General features: G+C 38.4%; 1 protein-coding gene across 1 annotated transcript in view; it reads right to left on the bottom strand.

Moving 5' to 3' along the window:
* Positions 1–20,609, bottom strand: part of FAT4 (FAT atypical cadherin 4) — a 154,393-nt gene that overhangs the window by 36,902 nt on the left and 96,882 nt on the right. The window contains exons 7-8 of the mRNA XM_065836057.2: positions 5,797–5,977; positions 1,123–1,373 (exon numbers count right to left, since the gene is read on the bottom strand). Coding sequence (XP_065692129.2) covers positions 1,123–1,373; positions 5,797–5,977 — 432 coding nt within the window. The remainder of the gene's footprint in view (positions 1–1,122; positions 1,374–5,796; positions 5,978–20,609) is intronic.

Genomic DNA, 20,609 nt, shown 5'->3' on the forward strand with positions numbered 1-20,609 from the left:
AATGCTGTTCTGGAAACAGGGGAGAAATGTAAACAAATTCATTCTTCCATAAAAAGAAGAAGTATTTGCAATTGTTTAAAATTTAGAAAGAAAACCCCAAGACCTGGAAATAAGCCTTTTTTTTTTTTTTTTTTTTTTTTTTCGGCTAAAGGGAAATTTGTTTTGTAAAGCGTTTGTCTTGGAATCCTCTCTGTTGGCATCGCACATCCATGTATGCGTATGCATGTGAAAATGCCCAGTGTCACTGACTTCACAGCCAACCACTCTGACTGCAGTTTGGTAAATCTGTGGTAATATAGTGATCATATTTTAAAAGCCATTTACTGCTTTGATATAGTAGAGGTTCCAGCATTAGTCCATTTTAAAACTTAGAAAAAAACCCTCAGAATAGGAGCATCTTTCAGAACATTGTCCCCAGTCCCATGCAAATACATATGTTATCCTTCCCCCTTCCAATGCTAGTTCTGCAAATAGAAAATATTAGTGTTTTACACTTACCCACTTCTAATGTATTGTTTATTAGGCTTGTTTAAACATAAACTGAATCAGAAACTAATTCCTATATTGAGTGAAGTCACTTTAATTTGGGTGCAGTTGCCACAAAAGAAAGGTTGCTGCTTGGCTTTACTTTTATTTTACTTTACCATTTGGCTCAAGGAAAGACAACATAACTAACATTTTATATAGACAGGGCCTTTTTGGAAGAGGTTGACAAAATCCTCTTTAAGAATTGCTTGGGGTGGCAAGAGAACATCTACATGTGGTAGGAAACTTTCAGAGCAAAAAGGGGCTGTTGCCTTCCTAACACTGGCCAAATAATTTCATCACTTGCTTGGTCTTTCAAATCAGAAGCTGGCTTCTCATTTATACTGTGTGTTCTTCACATCGCTGCAGGAAAATAGTTGGATTTGGATGGAAGGAACAAACTAAAATAAAATTGCTAAATTTCAGGTGATATATTGAGCCTTGCCATTATTCATTGCCATGCAACACAAAGATAATTCAACCTGGAAAGCAGCTGCTGAGGAACATCTCAGAAACATTTCTCTCGGCACAGCTTTGCATTTTGTAAGGTGCTTATGCAATGTGAAGTATCCCACACACTGTCACTGATCAGGTTACCTGAAGCGGTAGGTGATGGGACATGGGTGACATAGGGATGATGTTGAAATTTGGGTGGGTTGTCATTCACATCGGCGACAGCGACGAGCACGCTGGTGGAACTGGAGAGAGCCCTGGGGAAGCCCCCATCACTCGCGACCACCACCAAAGTGTAGTTCTCCCTTGACTCTCGATCGAGTAGAGCACTGGTGATAATTTGTCCTGTTGATGGGTTGATTGTGAATTGCGAATCGCCACCAGTAAGCTTATAGCTGTTTGGAAAAGAAAAAAAAAACACCCCAAAATGAAAACAAAACAAAAAATTCCAAACAAACAAACAAAACCAAACAAACAGGGAAGAAAAACTTGATTAGTATTTCATAAGGCAGCCTGCTGCCTTAAGATAATAGCAATTCTCTACACTCTTCAGATCACCACGCTGATGGATATCAACACACAGATTTTCTTCTGACAGTCCATCTGTCTTAACTTTTTTCTCTCCGTATTTCGAGACATGTCATACATGACATTTCTGGAGATTTCTAAATGTAGCTGCTTAACAAAGATAGATTTTTAATAAATGAGGAGCAGACTGAGCCTTTATATGTTTGGAGATACAGTCAGACATACTCTTAAAATTGTAAGTGGTCTAATACAGGCATCCTCTAGTACTGATTTCCCCTGGCTAATGCATTAAGTGTTATTCCAAAAGGCTGACATGTTCTTAACTGAATATTATTATTTTCTGAAATAAAAGGATTACTACTTTACAAAATATTATGAGGATTTATAATTCATATTTATTCCTGATACTGAGTTAAGGTTTGCTATTCAAGTTCAAGATTTCAATGACAATTCATAGTAATTCATAATATATCATAGTAAATCAGCAACCACAGAACTACATTGATAGAGACTTAATTTGCAACAGAAGATAATACTTGACTAGTGTGTTGGTATGTGTGTACGTCCATGCGCTTGTGTGTGCATATGCATTTGATTTGATAAGAAATGACTGTGTGCTTGCTGCAGTTCATTCTATGGGCTACCTCTGGCTTACTGGCACAGTGAATGTCTTCTTGCTTTGAATGCTTACCCAGCTTGTGTTTGCACAGAATAAATCTTGAAGATATACAGAGCACTGGGTTGTATTTTTAAAGGTAACTAGTTAATATTAAATTTCTATTAATTCAGACAATGGGCTTTCTACAAAACAAAGGAAAAAAAAAACCTGGCTAAAATGAACAATTGTCATATTCAATATCACAACCATTGCAAAAACCACTAGCACTTCTTCTTCAGAGGAGCCTGGTACAGCACCATAGCATTTTTTTAAAGTATATGAGTCTATAAGAATCAGAAGAAAACTGGTGTTATGAGAGAGAGTAATATTCGTATTTTCACATTTTTAAAATCAAAACAGGTTATGACAGAAATAATAATATGGGCCAGAAGCTTTACCTAGAAGTTTGATAGCCAGTCTGTGTAATAAGCTGTGGCAACTTCTCATATTCAGTCATTAATCTCTACAGGATGCCAAGAGCATGCTTTAATTGCTTAATTATGATACAATATGATGACCAGATGTAATTATTCTCCAGCTATGGCGTCTAGGGTGGAAAGAATGTGCACAAAGCCTAAAGCACCACTTAAATGTCCCAAATACCAGCAGCACTGGCAAATTTCTCCTGTGATTTGCTATGTTTTAACCCTGTGTTAGGTGTCACAGAAGACAAGGACTTTCTTTTCTGTATTTCCACATATAAAGAATGGCTCAAGCATTAATATTCGAAAGGCACTATGGATGTATTTTTCTTTAAAGACAGACAAATTACGCTTGCCATTGGATACTCTGAGTCATATCTGAGTACAATTTTATGCAAACCAACTGGAAAAAGTGTGTTTCCAGACAGTATCTCAGGATAGATACAAAAAAAAAAATTCCAAACCAAACCAAACAGACCACAAAAAACCCACAAACAAACCCAACCAAAACATCACAAAGTTCTGCAAACATGACAACTAGCATGAAAATAATCTGACTGATGTGCTTAAAATCTGCCTTCCTGATTAGTCTGTGCTCACCCTTCTTGTCTATACTATCTTCAATAATACTGGTCCAGCATGCATTGCCATTAACAATCTCATCAGTCTGCTTTAATGACTTCACAAATTACCACCAGAAATAAGAGAGAAAGAGTTGGCACATATGGATATATAACAGTTTTGCAGGATTACCTACTTTTTGCATAACGCAGCCTATTTTTGACTTTACATGAAAATCTCAGCATAGGATTTTACATACCATCTTTGGAAACCAAATATATATATTTTTTAAACAGGCTCTAATAAGACTGAGAAGGAGTTTTTATTGCTCAGCACCTCTGACAAGACCATATGTGTTCGCATCCCTCTGGCTTTTGACAGTTTTGTAATACCAGTCATACTTTAAGATTTGCATTACTGTAAATGCTGAATCTGGACAAAATCTGTCCAAGAAAAACAAAGCATGCTCCTGAGTCTAAAAAGTACAAAACAAAACATTAAACCAATTTTAAAATAGCTACTTACGAAGGAAAAAAATTATCAACTATTCTACTATGAGGTACTGAGTGAATGACAAGGACTAATGGCAGAGATATTAAAGCAATTCAACCACACTAAAGAAATTCGAGAGTGCCCTGATAATTTCTGGCTATGGGATGCAATCATTACAATCACTCATGCTTTGTATGGATTTTTTTTTTTCTAAAGAAGCTTGCCAGAAATAGTTTCTTAGAGTGAGAGTGAATAGAATTAAAAGCTACATTGTTCCACAATTTAATAAATGGTAATTTTGGATGTTTTGCAAATATTTAAAGATGCCAAAAAATAAAGTTCCTATTTTTGGCTTGTAGCTAGCCAGAAAGAAAATGTTAAAGTGTTTTATATACACTTGCTTTTCTAGAACATAGTTCTGTGGGGGGGTTTTGTGTGCTTTTTTTTTTTTTTTTTTAATATACAGCCACAGTGATGTTCTTATACACTTTTAAGAATAAACTGAGGAGAAATAACAAAAGTGAATAAAGAAGCTACTTTTAGATCCTATTTTTTAAGTATGGGAACAGTTGCGGGTGTTTGCACTCACAAAAGTTAGACGTGACGGGATTACCTACATGTCCATCCAATTAAAAAGTAATATGAAACTGCATTGTATTCTATTAGCAATAAATCAGTCCTCAGTGGATAATCTTCAGCTTGTCACTGCTACTTAGCATCTTCATTACTCTTGTCTGTAGAACTGGGAATGGCCAGTGTTTAGCCCAGTGTCCACTTTAGTTGCATCATCTGAGCTGTAGAAATCATTTGGCATTTAATGGAAAAAATGCCAAATTCTAACTTTATTACTGGTTTTCCAGATGGGAAAAACTTCACTTCTTGCCTTGTGTAATTTTAATTCTATAAATGGGGCTCTAAAGTGAAGACATTAATTGACCATAGACTTACCCAGGGAACACGATGGCTTCAAGAGAAAATTGCTTACTACATGAAAAGATGTGAAAGCAGCTGCAAAGGCAGGTAACTGTTTCTGTTGAGTGTTCAGTGGTCTGCAGTGTCTCCCATAACATACATATTAGTATGTTGGGTGATATTTTACCTGCTCAGCTAGTTTATTATAAGAGCATCCAAGTATGCATAAGCAGTCATCTAAAGTACAGTTATATTTGAAAAACCATTTTAGATCCAAATTAAGCTACTGAAGACTTCCTCAAACATATGTATGCTATCACAAGAATAACACTATCTACCAGTTTCGACATTCTTATGCAAAAATTGACACTAATTTCTAAATTTGTCTGGCTTAAAAATTAAAGTTTAAAGATGTCTAAAACTGCAAAGTACATTCTGTACTTTTATTGCAGTAACTCATTTCATTTGAACATAATTGTAAAAAAACCCTCCATATATATATATATTTGACTCTGGTGCAAAGTTATCTTTTGTAGCAAATTCATTGATGATGTTTGAAAACTGCACCTTCCTCTCTCCCACCAAGCCTTTTCCAAAAGCTCCTTTGATTAGTATTTAAGAAGTCAGTCAGTCTCCAAGAACAGTTGTTTCTAGCTTCTTCAGGAATACACTTCACAAGATTTGTATTATATACATAAACTACATCCTTCATTGCAAGGCCTCAATTCTAAAAGCTATGTTAAATAGAAGGGAAAAGCCTTTCCAAAGGCTACACAAGCTGATGATAGTCAGTAACAAAGAACATTCACAGTCTATATCATATTTCTTTATGAAGAGAATCCACATGTACAGACTGTAAGTTGAAGTGTTCAATCGACTTATGACAGGATCTGGAGTTTCAGAGTTTCTTTGTTTTTTATTCTTTTCATTTATCTACCTCTACAGTTATTGAGAAATATAAATCTCCCTTATTAATAATTACACTCATGTGTAAGTTAAATTCTAGTTTGCTTTTCATTTAGTAAAAAACTAAAACAGTACTTCAACTCAACTTGTTCTTGACACAACTCTAAAGGCCTTTAAACGACAAAAAACCCAGATTTGCTGAAAGAATTTAACTGCACTTACACAGCTGTCCTTTTGTGTCTTACAGCTCTAGTGCATGTTAGTGATGGGCACTGGAGATAAAAAATCTTCAGGCAAGATATGAGGCATTATTACATAAAGCAACAGCAAATGACCTACCTAATAACAGCATTTGTAGAAGCATCAGCATCTGAGGAGTTTACGAGCAAAATATCTGTCCCCGTAGGTGCATCCTCCGGAACAGTGGCAGAATACATGTTAAAGGCGAATGTGGGGATATTGTCATTGACATCATCCACCGTGACAGCAATGGTTCCAGTGCCAGTAAGGGCAGGAGATCCTGTGGGAAAGCGGGATACAAAATGCTAGAAGTTACAAATACCACCATGCTAAACCGAGGTCTGCCATCCCCAATTTAAAGCCTAGTGCTTGAGCAGGTCACAGTTCACAGAGAAAGGAAGCCAGTTCGACATACAGGACAGGGACATATTTGTCCCAAAGTCATCTCAACAACAAGTATAAGTTGCGAGAGAAAAAAAAATCATCTTTTCTTGCTTCATCTAATTCCAGAAATATTTTGTAATACAAGCTCAGTGGAAAAAGATGGTCTTGGAACCATTCAGAAACCTTCCTGTAACAATTAGGACCAATTTAAACATGTGGTTGACTTTCCTGTTTCTCTAAGAGAAGACATTCAAAGGTGGCACACTGACAGCCGTGAAGACTCCAGCCCTCAATTTATTTATCCGCAGAACAAATAGAGTGGAAACAGTGGCAAACCCCAGCTTTCCACAGAGCTTCTCCACTGCCGGTCATACCCCTGACCTGGGAAGACCTTCTCCAAGCGGGTGAGAAGGTTGCACAGTCTCCAGACCCATCCATTCAGACTTGATTTCTCTGTAGAAGAAACCATCTAGAGCAGCAAATAATGCTTGCTCAGGTGGGATATTGGCTTATGGGAAATTGGACTGAACTTATTTAACCTACAGCTTTCATCCTCCATGCTATTCTAATACTTAACTCGGATGAGCAGAAACGAGTGAGAAATAGCACGTTTATTCATGTGCAGCCTCTCAATATTTATCCTCCTAAGCTTTTTTATTGTTGTCAAATTCAAAAAAAGACACTGAAAAATTTTACAAGTTCATGTTAGTTTTGCCAGCCCATTACGCTTATTTTGAGCCAAGAATCAGCAAGACAGCTTCTGGTAACCAAATTCTCCACTGAAGGTCCCTGAAAAAACAGGATCATTCTGTTCTTTGAATACATAGGAAAAAATGAGAGAAGCATAAAACACATAAGATACACCCCTTTTACTCAAATGACTGATGATGACCATGCATGCTTTACCCAAGCTTGCGTTGCTTTCCCCTTCAATCTCAAACAGATACAATAAATTCATCGTTTGCTGGACTGGGGAAAAAGCACCCCAGAGACTGGTTCAAGCCCTTGCTGCAAGGCAAATATATTTTACGGAGCTGTCATTTGATGAAACGCAGGCAGCCCCTGTGTGACCGTCCTGGTCCTTCCACCCCAGCAGACGACTGGGTGGCTGCTACCCAAGGTTATTGCTGGGCCTCAAGCTTTCAGGGCTGGGAAGGAGGCAGGCTTTGCTCTTAGGGCTCGCACAGTCCTGGCAAGGGCTCCAGACACCGAGCTCTCATGTAAAAGGAAAAATAATGACCCATTTCCCCCCATTTTAACCCTTGCAGGCTGAAGTACCACCACACTGCATCGCAGGAAGAAGCTGAGAGCAGCTTCTGCGCAGGAAGGAAGGTTTTCACTGCAAAATACTTCAAAGTAACTTGGCATAATGCACAAACAGACTGAATGAAAGAGCTTCGAACTGAAACGTGCCACACATCTTGCAAGGCTGACTTTGAAGCCTGCTGATCAGATGGGCTGGATCACAGCACTGAGGGAAGAACGTGCACGCCAAAGAGTGTAGGTTTCACACCAGAGCCATGCACAATGGAGGCCTTTCTCTGCTTTAGTCTGAGGTAATCCACTTTGCCAAATAATACACTTTCGGCCAGGAAGGTTACATTAAGGCAATAAGTCTGACTCATTTTTTACCCCTTTTATTTCCCCCCCGATTTTGTCATTTAGCCAAACACTTATAGATAGAAAAGACTGAAAAGCATTCTTGATTGCTGAAATATTGCCTGTGGAGTGCTTATTATTACTACATTAAATGAAACAGAGTCCTCAGCAGTGTTTGCTGCATGTGTCATCAAGCGCTGCCCTTCCATACACATTTAATCGACATTCATCTCACAGCTAATGAAATGAAAAGTTGAAAGTAGTTGCGTTTCACAGGTGACTAAACAATCCATACATAATTCAGAAATTAATTTTGGTTAAGTCACTTTCAAAGACCATCAGTAATGCAATTCAGTCTGGAAAAGAAAGCTAACTCACAGTTAAAACCCAAACTTCATTGTTTTATGTGTATTTGCTAACGAACAGCCAACGCCAGAAAATTAATGCTGTCTGTTTATTCACAAAAATAAACTGCAGCGGCAGCCCCTCCAACCCGTGCCTTTAGAGAAGATCCAGCATTGGGGCAATGGCACCAGCAGCCCCTCCAACCCGTGCCTTTAGAGAAGACCCAGTGCTGGGGCAATGGGACCAGCAGCCCCTTCAACCCGTGCCTTTAGAGAAGACCCAGCACTGGGGCGATGGGACCAGCAGCCCCTTCAACCCGTGCCTTTAGAGAAGACCCAGCGCTGGGGCGATGGGACCAGCTCAGCACAGCTCTGCAGGCCGGCCCGGTCCCACCTGGCAGCCACGGGAAGCCACAGCTTTTGATTTAGCCATTTGACTCCAACCAGCACCGGTCCCCATTCTTAGCTGAGGAATCTGAGTTTGTAGGGTCAAATCCCAGCCCTTGCCTCAGCCCCCTACATATGCCGTGCCATTATTTTCCACTTCTACTTCCCTGCTGGGTGAATCTACAAGGCACCGCACAGAGCAGTACGGACACACTTATATTAGTCTTAGAGAAGTGAATATACCAGCCAAAGTTGAGCACCATACTAATAAAATTAACTAAGGTAATGTAAGTAACTCAGATCCCATTCAGTACTAGCTTGTGGCCGCGCTCTGCTGGCAGAAATATCCCAGAAGTCCAATATTGACATCCTAAGTCACTGCTCTTCAGGTCAAAACCCAAAATCATTCTCATTTTACTTAGATGGAAAAAATCATGCATCTACATTGGTTTCCTGTCTATGAAGTTATCCAAATATGGGGTTTTTTTGTCTAAGTAAAACATCACGTCCACAAACTTACTCTTTTATTCGATTACACTGAAAGATAGAGTTGCAAATTCACAGAGAGCCCTCGAAGATTTTATTCACTTGAAATTAAATGACTAGCTCACATTTCTGCAGTTACTGAGAAATATAAGAAGAGGAAATTACAAATGAAGTAATTTTCTATGGAAAAGAAATATCTGGAGGCCAAATTCTACCGTCCTCAGTGAACTTTCAGTGAAGGTTGTGCTTGCATAAGGACCACAGGATTTGGCCCCTGGTAATAAGTAGGTTTCATAAACTGTACATGTCATATTTGTGGTGAAATAAGTAGTTTCCATGGTCAGGCTGAGTTCCCAGATTTCTTAATTTTGCTTCGATAGCAAATCTTCCCCAAGTTGGTTATTCTTATTATGCTAGAGCATCATAACTTTTTTCCTTCAAACGGAGCTTAATATTTTGCATAAGCATAGTAAGTTTTGTGTAAATTCTGGAATATTAGCCAAGCACTCAGGATGCCTCCCAGACTTTTTTAATAAACCAGACATGTTCACAAGCTATATAAAATTGCTGTACACAGCCACACAAGCCTCTGTGTGCCCCTAGAAACAGCCCCGAGGGCTAAAGCCACCAAGAAACACACGATTCTCCCTTAGTGAACTTGCACTGAAATTTCTACCCATTTTTCATAATAGTCTGAATTATTTTTCAGCAGAAGCAGCAGCTATTTATTCGTCAGACACCTCTTATTTAGAGTAGTTCTCTAGTGCTATACTATTATATATTATACACTATGCTATTAGGTTTTTTGCAAATCCCCAAATACCATGTCTCACAGAGGCTTAGGATATTCATGTCAAAAAATGCTTCCTAGAAAGGTGGAGGAATAAAGGAGCCATCAAGTGATTAATGACAAGAGAACAAAGTTAACTATGCAAACTAAATGGGACAGATAGGATTGACTGTTCAGTGAACATCAAATCTTTAAAACTTAAAAGGCGACATTACTATAATACTATTTCGAACTTGCTATATCCATGTGCTGTGGTTTGTTTCTATGAACTGACCAGTTTATTTTCTAGGTGACAGCTGTACATATACATTAAGCAGACAGTCCCACAAATGTCCACACGTCATTGTTGAAATAAAGATTAACCTGGGATAGTGTCAAAATAGTAATGCTGAGTTCAGGAAGAAAATTGCTTCCCACGGATGTTCTTCCAAAAATTCAAGCTTTTTGCTTACATTTGCAAGTAAACATGTGTCTGGGGATGAAGAGAAGGAGCAGACCTTGGGAGCCTGCTCTTCGGAGGCCCACGGCAGAGGACGAGTTACAGGGGGAGGTTACAAGAGGCCACCTTGGTCTTGGCCAGTCCTGGGCTTTGAGAAGATGACATGAACAAACAGCCATGGGGTGGGCAGGACCTCTCTTCTCCCTTATCATTCACTTCTGCCTTCTTCAGCAAGAGGGGACTGGCAAAGACCTACCGTTACCTTACCTAATCTTAGTTGGTCTTCTACCCCATTCATCAAAGCTCGTTTGTGGCTGATTACCACAAAAATATGATGACATTGGAAATGTGTCAGCTTACAAGTTAGAACAAGCCTTGTCAACCTTTTGCTCCCCCCATCCAGCAGAGAAAATATTGGCTACGTGCACCAACGCAAGTAGAAGAAAAGAAACTAGACATAGGAAGATGACAGTGGGGAGAAATATCATTTAACCTGACACAATTTCTACCTCCCAAATGCAGGTTAACCAGCAAAGAGAAGACAATAACTGTTTTGAGGTGAACTCATCATAAACCACTCATTCCCCTAACTTGTGCCAAAGTTCATTAGCCACAAAGTCATCTGAAAGAGATGCACCTAAAGGCAGTTTTGACTTCACCTACTCGTGTACCCTTAGAAGAAGGGAGCACCACATGCTATCTTCATCCACCCTTGTCTGGGGAATGAAGAGAACAGGCTCTCTCAGCTCCCTCTAACCCCAAACACATCTGCTCCAGAGTATGTTTAGCTCTCCACACCACAGCTGGACACCAGCCCCAGTGGGGAATGATCAGAGTATTTAGTGGACTGCATCAGTAAAAGCAAACAACTGAAGGAAATGCACAAAACCATTTAAATGCTTCAAGAAAACTCAGGAAAATATGATGCTATTGGAAGTTATCTTGGCTGTGTGGTACTGTACGGCTTATAGTAAAATTTAGAAATAGGAGAATGTGTTCAGCACATTATCCACATATTGTCTGAAGTTTTAATGGATTCTGGGTCTTGTCTGTGCCCTAGTTAGTAGAGCAGATAGTAAAACTATCATTCCTTTTGGAAAGCCGGAACTCAAAGTTTTGCCAGCATTTAAATATCAGAAGTAAGTGCTAGAAAACTAACAATAAACTTAAGCAAAAAACTCCCAATACATTTCACTAAAATGAAAAAAAAAAGGGATTAAAATTAAATAAAATGAATCTAAATGACTAATTGAAACTCATACTGCAGGCAGTTTACGATGTTTTGTGTTAAGTTAAACACATCATTATCCTGAAAATTCGAAAGCGATTTAACAGACATGGAATTTTTGCTTTGCTTAAATGTGTTGCTTTGCAACAAAGCGGATTTCACTTCTCCAGTCAAACACTTGGTGAATGAGTCCCAGGGCTAGAAGTCGTGTGTGTTATTGCAGAGTATTAACTTTTTCACTCAAGTAAACGAGGCCTTTCTCACAATAAAGCAGACAATCTTTCTAAATGCATTTAAATGCAGACAGAGTGTGCTGAGCCTCACACAAATGGTGAGTTTTAAATTGTGAGGATAAAGCAAGTTAAAATGCTACTAGCTTGCATTACACTTTTTTCCTTCCTGCATTACATTTTATTTTCCTCTTACTCAGTTTTTCATGCTAAGTAAGTCTTAAATAACTAGTCAAAGTATCTATTTTGAGACAAAAGCTGAAATAAGTAGTTAACAAACAGATATAATTAAAAGTTGAGAAGCTAGCCCTACTCTCCTTCAGTTGAGTAGGTGACTGGTGAATGAGGGAGACCAGGCAGGAACCTACATTTTCCATATTTTTGAGTGTGTCAAATCTGAGTTTTTCACAGTTAAGTACAAAGTAGTAGTTGTTCCTGAAACTGATTTAACAGAACTTGTATTTCAAAAACAAAGGAACTATTCAGATAATCCTTGCACAACTGCAGATCTATTGAGGAAAAAAGAAAACAAAACAAACAACTCGCTTTACTGCATCAGATATTAGAATCCTTAACTTTTTCCCCTCATCTTCCCAGCCTAAAGAAGCTGGGAGCAAACAGACCTAACTTTTGGGCAAATAAGCCACCAAAGTAAAAATAAAAAAATTACTACATGGAGTCCAAACTTGCTCAAGCAATGACATGTCCAGTCACATTTAGACTGATGCATGTGTACAAATGCACATGCTCACACATGTTTTGACAGCCTCTGTTTCCACCAAAGTAATCCTTACTACCAATAGTGGTGCAAGATGGGATCTCTCATCTGTTTTTATCCACACAATTTTAAAATTTTTGATAGTTTCCTACCAAAACTCCTGAATGACGGCACTAAGCTTTGCAATTTCTGAACAGGCACGACGTTACATTGCAATATATTTAACACACTGTTGAAAGGGTGAGACTTGCACGCACACACAGTTTTAAGACCTCTGATGTACATGCACATTCTCCTGCCCCTGTTCTCTTCCTCTGATCTGCTCATCAGAACAAGCTACCTGCAGCTGTTTACCAAGAGAGGCAAAAAAGCTGTCATGCTGCTACAGAGTTGGACCTTCTACAATAGACACAGATTCAGAAAATGCCAGATACAATAAAGCAAGAGTATAGTATATATTTAGCACAACTTCAAGCTATTCCATGTAACCATCTCTTTCTACCAACACACACACAATAAATTTGTTACTTATTCATTTGAAAAATAGTAGATAATATATTAATCCAGTTCAGCATTTTTCCCCATTAATGCTTTTGTTTAGTAAACTGTAAAACGCATGAAAAGGCTGAACGAGTCCTGCTCCACCATGCACAGCTTAAGCTGGACACGGGACGTGAGCAGATGCCAGTAAGTGACTTGTGGCTGTCAGGTTTCATTCTCCTTCCACGAAAGACCAATGCATTAATCCCATGTGGCATACAATTCTTGACATACACTTGTAATCTATTAACATCTAAAGTACAGGTCACTGGAGATGGTGCTCAGAAAAGACACATGCAGGTATTGCAGGTTTCTTAGCCAGAACTTTACTTAATCCCAGAGAAGTTGCCTTCTTGTAAATACATACCAGAAAAAAAATCCTTATGCCAATTTTTCACAGTTGAATATAAAACAAAAACTAGTAAATGACTATTTGTAAGGGTGCACCTCCCATATCTGCACTTCTTGAGGTTCTGAGAGGGTAGGCATGACCATGTGCACTGCCAAGGCCTCTGGTGACCAAAGTAAGATTCAAAGAAAGTGGAACTGCCACTTAAAAGAAAAGTACAGACATTTAAAAAAATGTTTTCTTAAAACCACCAAATTACTTCTCCTTGTTATAAGTTATTGCTGTAAACAGAAAAAATAGAGGAACTGGCTCCTGCAGGGAGTGCTGACTAAGGCAATTTTTGACTGCTTGCGACTCCTGAATATCCCACAGCGAAATTCCTGTAATGCATGATTTTGAATTATGCTTTAAAAACACCCTGTATAAATAGTGAAGATTAACCAGCAGTATAAGTGTTCAGACCATATGTGCATGTTTTACTCATTTTATCCTTGCAATTAGGGCTTCCTGAAATTGTAGCTTTGTATTTGAAGAATGAGCTAGCAGACATTCAATTTATAAGGTGTAACATTTGATTTAAAAAATAGTTTAAGATCGCCAAGACTCTAAGATCTTAGCATTTCTCAAAGGGTGAGGAATTTTCCTTGCATAGCATAATGACTTCTCTAATTATCTTATTCTTCTGCAAAACAGATTACATTCAGCGAACTCATTAGCACATTTGAAGTAGAATTTCATATAACAATGATGTAAGCAGAAGAACAATAATTTTAAATTACTTTTCATTTAAAGCTTTCAGACTAATCATAGCAAGATGGATGAATGAAGAGATAAGAGAGGAAATTAACAGCCTGAAAATTCGCAAATTGACAATTCTTTCTTACTTGAAATTTTTTATCATCTACTAAATCTGACATATTAAGCACTATATTCTAGCTTGTCTTCCAGTTTCTACCTGAAACTTTTTTCAACAAGATATACCCACTTTTTTCACCTCAAACTAGCATCAAGAAGAAATAATAGAGTTGAAGAAAAAATAAAGCCAGGACAACAGTGAAGACAGCTTAAAGATCTGACAGCCACATTTTCATTCATTTGAATCAATAGTGAAAAACGTTTTTCTGCACCGTGGAAACTGAAGTGCCCCGGTGTATTTCGTAAGTTCAATTCTCACTTTTTCATCACTCCCCCATACATGTTCACAGTAAACTGGTTATTGGTAATAACGCGTAACTGGCTGTCCAATGTATTATACATTTGATAAAGCTGCACTGTAACAGTGGTAGGTCTGAGAAAAGAAGATCTTGAGACCATGCATGTGAGATGAGACTGAGGATCAGGACAGTAACTGGCTTTTTTAATGAACTTCACCCTGATTTGAGCAGACCCCTGAAGTGACTGCATCACATTTACATTTGCTACATATTGTGCTAAGTGCCCATGAGTCTTTTGTGAACACAGGGTGGCATTCAGAATACAACATGAGATATAATCACACAACTTGAGAAAACAATGGTATTTCAACCAAAGCAAGAAAGGACTTTTTTCCCAATGGCGCAATGGAAATTTCCATCCCAGTGTGGGTGGAAATTAAGGAGAATAAATATCCGTACCAAGTAGATAAGTTACTTGAAAAACAGAGTGGTAAGAAATTCTTTGAACTATGTCTTCCATACAGTACAGTACATAGTGCAGTTGATCTCAGCTTACCATAGATCAATACTTTTATCGTTTTTGACTGAAGGTATTTCAAACTTCAATCAGATAAATCTGTAATCCTGCATTAAAGATGATGCTAATTGTTTTTATTAGACTAACCAATCCTTCAAGAAGGAGGAAAAAAAATCAGCTTTGACACTCCATGGCACACACAGGCATGCCATAACTGTTATTTGTAGCCATTTATTTCTATTTTTTTCCTTTAATATTTTTACAAGGTTCTTGTAAGAAACTCTAGATAATGAGAAACAACACTGAACTACTGGATATTCCTGTTTACTTCATCAGTGATGTGGCAACTTGATAGTGTAAGCAAGAACATCACCTACACTGATTATTAAGTCTTTTTAGCGGGTGTAAAATTATGTTACTTGAGACAACAAGAATTCTCACTGACATTTGCATCTAACAAAAATAACTTAATAAATAATGAACGTTTCTACCATTTCTCTGTATTTCTTATTAGGGATACAAAGCAGCAAAAGATTTAATTACCTAATAAAACTTGATATTTTCAACTGTAATTCCAAGAATATCTGTAGACAGATTAACATTTTTGGCTGTGTTATTACATCTTATCTTTTGCTTTCCTACACTCTAAAAGACGAGAAGTATGTTAGCCTCACTAGGATTCTGCTTGTCTTCTATTAAAAGCAAACAAACAAAAAACCCGAACCAAAAACCAAAACCAACCAACAACAAACTAAAAAAAAAATCCAATAAAACAATCATGGGATTTGCATCCATATCGAGTTAGAACCTATACAGTTCTCATCAACGCCATCTGGACCTGATTAACATTACTATATTTTTGTGCGGGTAGTCTGCGGGTTTTTGTATTGCAAAGCGCAACCATGCACACCCTGTGCTTGATGTCCCTCGCTCAACTCAGTTGTGCCACAACCAGTGCACTTCCAACACCCCAGTTTCTGAACCTTCTTACCTCTGACTGTCAAAGCAAAATCTCTGAATATCTGCTTCTGAAGAATAATACTTCTAAAGGCTACAGTTTAGTAATCGGTCAATTATATATATATATTTATATATATTAATACCAGCAAATTAGAAGATGTTACAGTATTTTAAATAATTTCCCTTCTTTTTCTCTTGTTGAATGAGTGAAATGGACAACACCTCACCTGACAAGCCCCAGCTTAGAAGCAGTTTATCCCATTTGAAATGTCTGTCAATTACTCGCTGGATTCTCTGCTATCCCAACAGATAGCAGAAAGGGAATGACATAGGCGAGAAGTGTTTGAATCAAGAGGCGTGCACTTTAATTGAGGACTTTTCTAGAAGTTCAAATATATGTCTGAACTATAGACAATAAACATCTTTAACATGTATTTCTAACTCTGCTTGCCTTGTCCAAATAAAAGCCACCATCGGTTTGAGTTCATTTTAAAGCTGAAGCTTTTAACCTAAGTGAAAAAACTTTCATTGTTTTCACAGATATTTCAGTTTGCACTGGTCAATCTGAATATACATCCCTTTGCCAATCTGAATATACATCTCTTCTGCACCCCACCTCACGTAACACACACACACTTGGATTTAGCCCAGAGACTCTTGCTGAACTGTTTTGAAAATAATGATCTAATAATGAAGGTTTAACTCCAAACAGAAGACTAAATCCCTCAAATGGTATTCTGGGGCTAGATTATGCACCTTGTGGGGCAGTTCTCTGAAGCAATGGGTTAAATCCTCATCTCCCTTGGGGAGTAAATGTGTCACACCATATAGACATGGATACATTCTTCCTAGACAATTACTCTCTAGGGGACATTAGACTGACTTTGCCATAATCCTACTTCCTAAATACCTTTTGAGCTTTTGTCTTCTAGAGAAAAATTAAAAAGTGCTAACAGTTTCTAGTCTCTGTGAAAGAGTAAGATCCTGCTATTAGCCTCCCACAACTACAAAGAGCCACTCTCAGTTCTCTTCCCTCATGATATCAGATGATGGTAATGCAAAACAAATGCTGTGAAATCACTGACAAGCCTGTTGTCATTTCAGTTCCCCCATCATGTGATTTAGAATAAACTATGAAACCATGCAAAACTACTGAAATGATAGTATCAGTAGCAAAAGAGCTAAACTAATAAAACTAGTAAAGTACTACAACTAGACTGAGTACAACTCAGCACTGACATGAGGAAGAACTTCCAAAGAAATAGATGAGGTTGGGACAGAAACGAGCTTTCATTTTGAAACAGTTGTGGCACAAAACAAGAACATAGAAGAGATCAATCATCATGTAAACTGCTAAGCACCACGGAAAGCATAAGTCAGCTTCATTTAGCTCATTAAGCCTGAAGTGGTGTGTATATTTAGAAATAGTACAGAAAGCATGGAAAACAGGACATTTCTAACCCAAATTTCTGAGTTGCTTGTTTGTTTTGATAGGACTAAGTTTTAAAAATAGCTGAATTTGTTTTAAAAACACAATTTATTCTTTCAAGGTAACATTTTTTCATAATGTAGACTGTATGTTAAGTAGAAATACAGCATATGCTAAGAAAACAGGTTGAGCATAAATGTCTATAAGCCCAGTCTCATAAATCTCACACAATGTTAACCCTCCAGACTCTTTCTTACCATTGCTAGAAAATACGGAGGCTGCAGTTTTTCTAATATGAAAATACAGTCGGCCTTTACTTATCACCTTGAACTGGGAAATATCTTAAAATGTATTAAAAAAACAATTCAGCTCCGTTGTCAGATTTAATTTGATTTCAGGATTGAAGGGAACCAAAAGCCTATCTCAAAAAAGAATTCCTGAGAAGGATATAACCTCTGTTTAGTTGCCCTTGTACATTCTTGAAGGAAAGAACGCATAAGCCAGGGGCCAACATTTTCCAAAGAAAAAACATATGGTTGTTTTTCATACAGGCCAGGGATATATACAAAGAACAGCTAACTAAATATAATAATCAGTCCACTGATTCATTTCTTTCAGAACTATTTATCTAAATTGGTAAATATATTTTTTTTTAAAAAAATAATTTTAAAAGTCCCACAGGAACACAGCTTCTAATTAGAAACGCCACATCTTGATCTTAGTTTTACTGTGGCAACATGCCATTCTGACCAACCGAAGCAAAAGATGGTGGTTGCAGTTTATGTAAACAGTAGTCCTGGGCAGCTAGCAGGTTTCCAGATGTGCAACTCTACATCGCTGCAACCAATAAATAAAAGGAGAAGGACTGTTGGAATGCTAACATTTGCTCCAGAAAATTGCTCAAAGAGTTAAAGACAGGGATGATAAAAGTGTCTGCACCAGTTCTTGTCATGCTGCCAGAATGGAATGTTTACCCAGCACTGCATCCCCACCAGATGGGGTGAAAAAAAAATTTAGAAAGTCTCTTTTCCCAACCATTTTGCCATGAAGTAGGGTATAGCGAAGCAACCCAAATGATTTATGTGGTAGAAACAGACCCATAAAGACACATTCAAATAGTTGCCTGTAGGTTTCTTGGCGTTCATGTTAGCAGACATTTTGGGGGACCATCTGCAATCTAAACACTATCAAGTTATTCCACAGTCCATCATTTTGCCTGTCGTTATATTTATAATTCACACACTCTGGTTTACAGCTTGCGCTGCAAGTGGGACTCTACATAGGGATGACTGAAATTTGTGGTTGAATTGTGTTTTTTTTTTCTCTTGATCAAAACAACAGGTGTACAGCTCTAGAAGATGCTGAATGCTCCTGGTGAGGAATGCTTTTCATGTCTTCATAAATCCCTACTGCTTAGAGTGTCAGTCTAGTATCTGAGACCCAGAAGTAGTTAGAGTAGGGTGGAAGTGTCAGAATGAGGGAAGAGTGATGATAAAACAAGGTTGAAATCAAGAACCTTTGTGCAGACTGTCTTGTGGAAACTGGGCATGAAGCAGGCTGCATGGCCACAAATCACTGAGCCACACATCAGGAAACTCGTTATCAGTCTTTTCCCTCTTGCGAACCAAAGGCAAGACTCTTTGCTCATGCAAGATCTACTCTGAGGACCGAGTGGAGGGCAGCAAGCAAAGCTAAGGACTAGTTGGGCCAGGACAATGTGTATCATGACTGACTTCTCTGGGTCTGAGGGGAGCCCTTGGCTTGGGAATGTCTTTTTCCAACAACCGCCCAAATTTCTGCTGCTGGTGCACATGGTTTCATCAGCCATTCCTGTCCGACCTGCTCAGCTTGACTCTTAGAAACTCAGCAACTCTTCCCACGTGCCCGGGACCAAGCCCTGGGCTCTGGGAGAGCCTGTCTGTACAGTGTTGGGAATCCCACAGGCTGCCGAGCCGGGGTGGGCACTGCATCACATGCAGCTCTGCTGCTCAGCGCCCCACAAGCACAGGCTGCTGCTGCTGCACCATCTCCTAATCCTTCACCTGCTACAGACAGATGCAGCAGATGTACTGCCAGTACACACTATAAAACCCATTAGGTACCGGAGATGAAATAACAGCCATTACCAAAGCGGCTGCACCTTCCTGACGCCACAGATTGCTCTCAATACTTTGGACTGGTACCTCTACATAGAAATGATGAAAAATTAAAAATCCTTCTTCTTCCATCAACTTCTCTGTATGCAGGCCACGGTAACACTATAAGAACCACAGTCACAAGTTCATTAAGTAATAATAAATGTAACAAAATCCTCGATTAGGTATAGGGAGATCAGGAAGACAGCCAAAACAAAGCTGAAAATCCCTAAGTTCTTCTGTCTAAAGGTGCTTCTAAGCATGTATTGTGTCTGCTTCCTTGAAAGAAAGGGAAGAGTTGGCACATACTTCTATGGGAGCAGGAGAGTGTCCTTTAACATTTTAAACTAGTTAGTGTAGCCTATAAAAATTGAGATGCAGATCCTAAGAAAAATGGGAAGCTGGTTAGACAGACAGAATTTCGCTCTTTATGTGCTACCCAGACATTTCCAGAGTTCACTGCATATGGATGTCGACCATGATTTTTATCTGTAAGAAATACCTAAATAAGATGGACCATATATGGCAAGACTGTTCCTTGGGCTGCTACAGACAATCAAAAAGATTGTTTATTACAGCTAATAAAAGCCAAACTTGAAGTGCAAATTATAATACCTTTCCCTTGATTTATTTTCAAAGATAATACGGATGTGGATAACTTCAGACCAGTCTGTTTTCTTCAGCATTTTGGCAGGCACTGCTTTCCTACAGAAGAGCACTATCTGTTCTGCATTTGTATTTCTGGTCAAATTGCCTCTACACAAAATCCTTATTTCTAAGAACAGAAGCACTACCAAACAAATACAAACTAAGACACTCTAAAGAAATAGTTACATTAGACAAAGAACCGGACATGCCTGTGAGAGTTTCTTTTATAAACGTTTAGGGGCTACTCAAGAACATAATACTCAAAACATTTTTCTTACCCATTTCAGGGCTGTGTCATTACCATCTTTTTCATAGTACAGCCAGACCTACCTTATTTAATGAAGCAAGCACCGACCAGCAAAGGTCAGTGTGTGAACACCTGGATATCCATCACAGACCCATACTGGTAGCTTTTGTAATGTTTTGTATGCTTTAAAGTAATACATCTTCTGATAAGCTGTAACTCTTGAAGAAAGGCTTCCTCCCACATAATAATTTTCTAACTCAGCTGCCAAATGTCTACGGAAGTACATGTGCATTCTATATATGATAATGTAATCTACAGTAATATAAAA

Source organism: Patagioenas fasciata, chromosome 4 (assembly GCF_037038585.1).
Source record: "Patagioenas fasciata isolate bPatFas1 chromosome 4, bPatFas1.hap1, whole genome shotgun sequence".
NCBI classification, from domain to species: domain Eukaryota; kingdom Metazoa; phylum Chordata; class Aves; order Columbiformes; family Columbidae; genus Patagioenas; species Patagioenas fasciata.